Genomic DNA, 8,825 nt, shown 5'->3' with positions numbered 1-8,825 from the left:
ATCTTTTATCCAACATATGAAGTTAAATTGTTTATTTTTTAAAAAATCTTATTTAAAAAATATTACAAGATTAATTATTTCATTTACTACGACTTGAAACTCAAAAATTTCTACTAAAATCAGCATTTAATTTCCAATAATTTACAAAAAAAAGAAACAAATAATTAAGTGGAAATAGTTTGAAAAAATCTTTAAATTTGAACGAAATTGAATTAATTACAACAATGTCTGTTATAAATAAATAAATAAACAAATAAGTAAATAAATAGGTAAATAAATGAAAAAATAAATAAGTAAATGAACAACTAAATAGATTAATTAATTAATTGATAAACAAACAAATTAAATGAAAAAATAAATAAATATGCATCTAATATCGATATACACTTTATCGCAAGTATTGAGTGACATTAATTAATTGATTACTTAATTAATTCATTCATACTAAATGATAATTGTTAGATTTATTTTCTTGCTTGCTTACCTAAACAATTTCAATTATCATCCGGAGGGGAAAAGTTTACGAAAGAGCTTAAATTAATATAAACAACATAATTTACAATTCTTCCAGTTCTTGTTAAAACGACTAATTTATATGTGTAATTAGCTTATTTCGCAATCTTTACTTTTCTTCTCTATTTAACTCCAAAAAAAAGGAAAAATTGAATTACTGTAAAACAAATTACAACACACTGATTTATACTATAAAATAAATCATATAATTTTAAAATTATTCTTGCCAGCAAACAATAATTGAAATAGAATGTTACAGTGGAAAATGGAAAAGAATTAAATAATAAATCTAATAAATAATATTACTGTAAATATAATTATCGATGAAAGTAAGAATATCCATGTCACCACTTGTAGTGCAACATATTGAATTAACGAGTAAACATCACGTAACTTCCACATTTCATACCGTCCACTTCTTCATTGGCTATTATGTCGCATTTATGGCTCAATCAGCTCTAATGAGTTGTTCAGTACTTTATTTCTTGCCAAGTTATATTCTGGCAAGATGTTTAGATAAGCTTACAAATGATATGTATCGTGCTGGAGTTATGATTGATAGCGAGTAAGTCTTCTTTCTCTTTTCAAAGTATATATTTTTTAACTTTAATGAGTTTTAAACAATTGATTCAAATATGACAATAATGAGTATATCATCACAAATATCATTTTTTAGCCAGATTTAACTTCTTAAACCATTAAAATCATTAATAATTGTATGTTAAATTTTCATCAACACAATAGTGGAATGTAAAACGAATTCAAAATTGAAATTAAAATATTAGATGAATTTGATGACTTACGCTGTTTGCTTTCAATGAATATTTATTATTTTTAGTATAAATTTTAATTCATTTTACAAGGAGGAAAACTCTGATATGTAGAAGGAACAGTAAAGTAATAGTACAATACTAATTTTTATCAAGAATTATTAACGCGGATGATTATCAGGAACAACAAAATTTGGATATGATGAAATTGAATAAGATGAAATAGAAAAAGAACCGATATGATGAAAAGTTGAAAATTCAATGAAACTAAACTTTCATCCATTCAACGCAGTTCATTGATAAAAATTATGATTATGAAATGACTAATAAAGACATTTCACAGGATGACATCTGAAAATGCTCTAAATAAGCTGGAATCATTCCAGAAACGATATCAGGTTATCACTATTAAAAGTGCTATTAACAAGATGTCTTGTGATGGTTGTAGTGATGATGGTAGTGATCATATGATAGTAAACATAGCAAATCATAATTAAAAGAACCTTAGTCAAGATATAAGATCTGAAAATAGTGTTTTGAGGATCGGATGACAAATGAATCATGCAGAAGAATGTTTGTGACAAAACTTCTTACCTGTTAGCTAGAAAAGTGTGATGCTTTTTCATTTCTTGATATGAATGGAAATATTGAACTTTTCCTTCTTTCTGCTTCTGAGCTTCCAAAAAAAAAAGAAAAGAAAATTATCTTCTGTTCCAAAATTTGACACTTCCTAATGTGTCGTTTGTCTTTGTGGTTCATTCGTATTTGTCCAGTCATTTCAATTTCAAATTCAATTTCCATCATCTAATTGTTTACTAATAGTTTGCAGACTCTTAAAAAGGCAGCAAATGTTATTGAATTTAATTTCAAATATATCGCCTTCTATGTGCAAACAATTTGTTTGATTGAACTATCCTGTCTACTTTATGCATACTTGCAAATTTTGAATTGGAATTGGTTTAATACAATATTATTCCTCGTTTTCGTCAGTCAGATCACTTCATTCATATTATCCTTTATAGTACCTGCTTATCTCAACCATGAAAAGGTTTTCTTTCCTTCTAATCTCAGTTAATTTCTGACCTACTTAAATTAACTATACAGCAGTATATTGAGATTTGCTGATAGATTTGAGAATATTTGTTTTTTATAACCTTACGCTATCAATTTATTAGTGAAACAATTTTAAATTGATTTTAACATGAATAAGATGATAGTATTTTACATGATCTTTAATCCTCGAAAAACTTTATACAGTTACAGTCTATTGAGTGAGGAAGACATTTTATCAATTATGTTTTCAGATTAATTAATTAATATGATTGCAGTATTGCAAAAGAAAGTCATAAGGAGAATATCCTAAAATAATTAATCTTTAAAAAAAAAAAAAAATACCTTGAATGACTATAATCGATATTATCATCTTCTGATGTATGGTTCAAAAAGTTAAATATAATTCTATTACTTTCAAATAGACTAAGAAAGGATTTAACAAGTGTTCTATTTACATTTGTCATGGCAGGCATAAGTATATGGTAAATGTAAATAATACTTCTAACCAATATGTTCACTAATTTTTTATCATTCATATAAAATTTTTCTTTTTTGACTAATTTGTTAATTTTGATCAAATCAGCATTTTATAGAATAAAAAGATCTCAGAAATATGTCCGGAAATGTTCGAAAAACTAATGCAAAAGGATTCGAATACCGTGCTAGCGGTCAGTTTGTTAGAATTCAATGGTCAATGGTCGTTTTCTTTATTTATGAATTAAGAAGAGAAGGAATAGAGTTTGAAAGAAACTAAAAAAAGTTTCTGAAGATTCACTTTTCATCTCTTCCACATTTTGGTAAATGTTACTAATAGAATAGCTTAAAAGATTTAACTTCACAATCTCATGATCTCACTGCACGTGATTTCTTTTAAATTAGGATTACAAAACCACTAAATACAGTGCAGAGTCGGCTATCGGCTAACCTAGTTTAAGGTCATAGCAGACTTCAAACTTTTAGCCTCTCATTCCTCTATTATGGATATTATTTAGCTCATCCAACTTCTTGTCCATATTTATAGACAAAAGTGTTAATGTTCATGTATCAACTTGAAACAATGCCGATCACTTTTACTTCTGGTGGATTCTTCGTTGTCAAACGTTCCCTTCTTCCTACAGTGAGTAACTTCTTGCTTTTTTTTCCACATTTTCTTTCTTTTATTAATTTATTTAAACATACTATACAAAATTGAGAAAGTTTTTAATCCAACTTTGGACCCTTGAGCATAATTGTACTTAATTCAACAAATATTCTGTTGTAAGCTGGTTTCGTTCATGCTGACATATGTTTTTCTTATGATCCAACTCGGACAAACGCCAAGATGTTTGGTGGACAACAATATGCCTCTGGAAACTCTTTGAAACAACTTCCGAACAGATTACTTCAAATGTTCCACTCATCATTTCCTTCATAACTTGAAGCTGGCAAAATGCCGAAAGTAAAAGTGATACGTGATGTGTGCAAAGATGACAACGGTATAAAATGCTTTAAGCTTTTTCCTTGCAATACATGAGAGATTCGGCTAACGGTACAGTCAGCAAGAGATTGGACCCATGAATCACGATTTAATAAATCGATTATACTCTTCAAAACAGTCTCGCATAATTGCTTGCCTTATCACCCTACAAAATGCTTGCTTCTGTTCATTGCTGTTAGTACAAGGATGAATTGTTAACATCACCAATAAATCAATTAAAAAAAAATCCCTCCTCCAGACGAAGACCGAACGAAGTCCCGAACTCTGTTTTAACTGAAAAGAAGTCATATGAAGCAATCCTTTACCTTTACAACAAACGTCCTAATGATTAGAAACTAATCCCTGGAAACTAGTTCGTGTTGACAATTCCCGAAATACATTGAACCGATGATGGGCATGTGGGTGTCTCTTCTTTGTTACTTACTTTACACAAGTACTGGAAATACGAGCTGGTAAAAGGAATTGAATTTTTTGCATTTTTTCTCGAAAATTTGTGTAACTCTGAAATGCACAGAAAATGCTATCCACCATCGGCATACGTAATCAGGAGAAATATTGCAAAGTTACAATGAGACGAAGGAAGCATTACATTGTTTATTTAACTGCTTTATAAAAAACAGAGTACAGAAACGTATAAAACTTCAAATTTTTTTTAAAGATTGACTTTTTACATTTTGTTACAGAAAAAGGAAAAAGGTGAGTGGGCTGCGTTGACATTTAATGAACAGTTTAAAAAATTCTACACTTGGAAAAGTTACACTTTCCTCTAAAAGCAAAATTTTATAAAGCATTAGTTTAAAAAAGGAGTAAGGGACTGCTCTTATCATTTAAAAAAAAAAAAAAAAATCACGTTTCGAGAGAGAAGTTCAGATTATGGCTTCATCCTGCAATTTGAAAAACGATTCATTTACAGTCACGTAATTAGGAATTAGGACAATTTGGTGGAAAAACTATGAAGTTGTGGAAGGTAAACTGGAAACTAGGGAAACAATTACGCAAATGGCGAGATTTGTATTTGATGTAAGCAAATATGCTTTAAACGAAAGAAAAAAAAACTTTGCCTTATATTTAAGTCTAAATGCAAACTCCGCTCATTCAAAACCATCAGCAATTACAACCACTAGTTGGTTGTGTTGTTTCCCGGTGATCCAAACGAATCTGATCCGGAAATTCTGGAAAATCCTGCACATCTTGCGCTTCGCGCTTTAAAGCATCACGAGCAATTTCAATAAATGCTTGCTCTACGTTCACAGCTTCCTTAGCCGATACCTGGAACAAATAGGTAAAAGAAGTGTTCCTAAACAGGTGGGGTTCGATAATGCTATATTGACATTCCACATCCTGGCTACACATAGGTAGGCAGAATGAGATGCTGCTACCTAATAATTTTTAGGACCTATTTTAGTAACCATCCCAAAATTCAAAAAAAAAAGTGTAAAATAATCAGGACCAAGGAAAAATAGCATCTACCAGCAGATAAAGATCTGCCTCGAACATCTGACAGAAAAGAATACTTCACCCTTAATTTTTATTAAGTTATATGAAAGGAATCTCGAATCCTTATTATGCAAAAAGCACTGAATGCTTAACCTCATAATATTTGATATTGTTTTTTGTCTGGCACCATGCTTGGGCTCTTTTGGCACTAACGGCACGTTTCGCTTCTAGATCAATTTTATTACCCAATAATACGAATGGAAAATGTTCTGGATCGCGTGGACTGAAAATCAAATAATATTAATTATTAGAACTCATTTGTGATCATCGAATCTATAAAATCTAATTATTCTAGATCAGTGGTACAACTAAGAACTGCGCACATGCAATATATTCTTATTAATTTTGTAGGAAACACATTTCTTAAGATGTACCTAAGGCAGATGCATCTAACTCCTTAGATACAGCTGAAAATCAGTGTATAGAATTACATTACTGGAAATACATTAAGAACAAGCCTTGCTTGAATTAAAAATTCGTCTCTCCATGATTCAAGGCTTCTAAAAGAACTGGCATTAGTGATATCATAAGTAAGCACACAACAATCCGCTCCTCTGTAAAAAGCAACACCCAACGATTGAAAACGTTCTTGTCCAGCTGTGTCCCAAATCTGTAAAAAAACAGCAACTTGTATAACAATCCTAATTGAGATTTATTTACTGATTTTCAAATTTGTAAAGTTATTTATGACGTAAGCACAAATAATGGAAATAATGAAAATAATCTTATAAGGGAAAGGTTTATGAGTAACGTCATGTTATATGCATGAAAGAGGATTCTTCAAAACATATTAACGTACCTAGACTAAATAAAACTCTTCCTCAGCTTGAACATTTCTAGACTACCTAGTCAATTATAAAAGAAGGATAGAAGTGTAAAGATACACAGGAACAGAATAATCAGTTCTGTTCGAACTCCAATTAAGACAGACAGCAGAAAAGCGTACAATTCTAAATTAAATTGCAATGGTGCAAATGGTGTATAATAGAAATGTGCTTGAAGCATTTTAAAACAGCTAAATGACTTTCCATCAATTTGTCAACCGCACCTTCAGAAAATGAATGGGAAGTGCTGTAAATATCTGTTAAACCATGCTTGCCTTTACAGTCATGCTGGAGAAATTTAGATTTTAGATAAAACCTCAAAGAATAAGTAAAACGTAAAAAAATAGGTAAAACGCCGACCCACCTGCATAGTAACAGTTCGATCACCAACTGATATATCTTTTGTCAGGAAATCAGCACCAATCGTTGCTTTATACTGATTACTGAATTTCTTGTTTACATATTGGTTCATTAGTGATGTCTTGCCAACACCCGAATCACCTAGTATAATTACTTTAAGAAGAGCTTTTTTGCGACCACCGCCGGGTGCTGACATTGTGGTGAATTCTCGTGAACAAACTGAAATATCTGTGAGGTATTAAAGAATTGTAATCTAATCTTTTAAACGACAAGACGCACTGAAAGTGAAGTTCATGGAATGTTTAGCGAACCTTGCCATAAAGCTCCAAATAAACATCAAAAATTAATGAGCTCCAAAAATCATAGTTTCCTTCTGCATTACTTAACGTTGAAGATTTCGTTGAAGGTTTCAAATTACAAAGAAATCAAAAATTCATTTCTGATGCAATATTTCCAAGCAAATGCAAAACAGCAATTTCCTAATGTGAAAAAAAAAGTGAAAACTGAGTTATCTGAAAAGAGAACCGAACGATAGCGATATGCATGTTGACTTAAGATTCTACTGAACCCATACGAATTCAGTTACAAGAATAAGCGTGTAAACTTAAACTTTACTGTTCCAGTAATTGGCGGATATGAGTTACTGGGTATTATCATTCCATCCTTATTTCTTTATAACATATTTTCTCCAGCTGTAAAAGGGAGCAGGTTATATAACATAGTATTAGTTTCCATGCATACATGATCCTTAATTTCCAAAAATGTATATGGATATATTCCATTCCTAAGCAGCCAGTATCGCAGTATGCATTGCGCTTGTTGCGCAGTTTCTATTTTGCTCACGAATAGCTTCAACGCTTAAAAACCTGAAATGAATCAGAAATGTCAATAGTCAAATAAACAACCATAAATCACTAACATCATTTGTTAAATTTATATCGGCTGAAAGCAATGAAGGCTACCTTAATCTCTCTCATTCCCAACAAACAAAAAAAGTAATAGGAAACCATTTTGCCCTCATAAATATAGCCCAAAGCAAGGTCGTATTCGCAGACATATTTGACAACAGGCACGTATCAAAAATAATATCAACACATATTTGCGAGAACTCCGTAAAACTTCCAGTGAACAAAGCATTCCTGAAATTTATTCTTAACAAAATTACTGGAGTTTTTGCGAAAGTCTCTCGTACAAACTAGATGATAAATAACATCTGTTGAATGGATGCTTTCGATGACAATGTAGAAAGTATCCACACTATACACTGAAAAAAGCTTGACCGACAAAAGATCAATCACATCTTATAATACTTGAGTGACAAATTTTACTTGAAGAGATGAAATTTAGTTCACATTCAATATAGTGAACAGACAAAGCCAAGTGCATTGTCTTACACATCAAAACTATATGTGCTCAACGTAGTTAGAAAGTTTCAAAATACTAATTTTATGAATTTTATTGGTTAAATTTCCCCCTTACAGCTGAAGCCACTTTAAAGGACTTGACCGAAATAATCAGCAAAGAAGAAACAGGAAATACCGGCTTAATCCAGCAATTACATGCGCGTTACTGGCATCTAAGAATTCCCACCCAGAAAAGTTTAATACGACAATAGTAGTCTTTTGCAATACTGCCAAGTTGAACTTGCCATTGGGAAAAGTGACTGTAAGACGACTGGACAATACTGGTCCTTTTCATAACAAACAGTTCCGCCAAAATTGAGAAAGAATATATGCGAATTCTATGCCATGCTAATCCACCGAGGGAATTTAGATATATTCAAAATTGTTTTTTTCATGTGAAAAAATGAAGCTTAGTTATTTGATTTCTTAATATTCCATATAAAAGGTAAAGTAGGAAAATCAGAAATTGCATGCCAATATAACAACAAATAAAAGATGTGAGAACATTGCGAATCTTTATAAACAAATAGCGAAAAAAGAGATAGCATAAAACAAGACCCCTCTGCTTATTATAAACGGGAATATGACAATGTATGAATCAGAAGCAACGCGTATGGAAAGAGCAACAGCTAAGTGCACAAATGGAGGGATGAAGATAGTGCAGGAGATATAACGACTTAATGCTATCTGATAGATTTTTGCAATAAGAAAGTTCTTGTTTAAACAGTTTGTTTTAGGTAATCGAAATGAAAAAGTATGAGAGGAGATCAAAGTTCTAAATGCACTGATTTTCTGAATAAACTGATTGGCAAATGTCCAGGGAAGAATGGAGCGGGATTCAAGTCACTTCACATGCGTATGAACTAAAGCAAATAACACTACAAATGGCAACTGGCTCACATGATCTTTGACATCTACAATAATCTCT

The 8,825-nt window shown here is 31.3% G+C and overlaps 2 protein-coding genes across 2 annotated transcripts; one reads left to right on the top strand and one right to left on the bottom strand.

Moving 5' to 3' along the window:
• Positions 1-854: 854 nt before the first annotated feature.
• LOAG_10264 (hypothetical protein) lies at positions 855-4,011 on the top strand (the record flags this gene model as incomplete). Its single annotated transcript, XM_003145791.1, has 6 exons — positions 855-1,078; positions 1,627-1,756; positions 2,113-2,331; positions 2,930-3,004; positions 3,358-3,453; positions 3,871-4,011. The coding sequence occupies 6 exons, from the start codon at positions 855-857 to the stop codon at positions 4,009-4,011; spliced, it is 885 nt and encodes a 294-aa protein (XP_003145839.1).
• A 678-nt stretch (positions 4,012-4,689) lies between these two features.
• On the bottom strand, positions 4,690-6,719 carry LOAG_10263 (Ras-like protein Rab-7a). Its single transcript, XM_003145790.2, has 4 exons — positions 6,499-6,719; positions 5,769-5,920; positions 5,404-5,533; positions 4,690-5,082 (listed from the first exon to the last, which is right to left on the bottom strand). Exons 1-4 carry the CDS (start codon positions 6,688-6,690, stop codon positions 4,918-4,920), a joined length of 639 nt encoding a protein of 212 aa, XP_003145838.1. The 5' UTR covers positions 6,691-6,719; the 3' UTR covers positions 4,690-4,917.
• Between the last annotated feature and the right edge of the window lie 2,106 nt (positions 6,720-8,825).

This window comes from Loa loa (genome assembly GCF_000183805.2).
Source record: "Loa loa unplaced genomic scaffold supercont3.22, whole genome shotgun sequence".
NCBI lineage: Eukaryota > Metazoa > Nematoda > Chromadorea > Rhabditida > Onchocercidae > Loa > Loa loa.
The sequence above is the reverse complement of the archived record's forward strand: the minus strand, read 5'-3'. Positions and strand labels throughout refer to the sequence as shown.

Bases quoted from the DNA above. Each gene is read 5' to 3' on its own strand.
- LOAG_10263 (XM_003145790.2), bottom strand. From the start codon at position 6,690: ATGTCAGCACCCGGCGGTGGTCGCAAAAAAGCTCTTCTTAAAGTAATT. The intron at 5,921-6,498 runs GTGGGTCGGCGT...GTTTTTTTACAG, and splicing joins ATCGAACTGTTACTATGCAG to ATTTGGGACACAGCTGGACA. The intron at 5,083-5,403 runs GTTAAGCATTCA...TATTTGTTCCAG, and splicing joins ACAATATCAAATATTATGAG to GTATCGGCTAAGGAAGCTGT.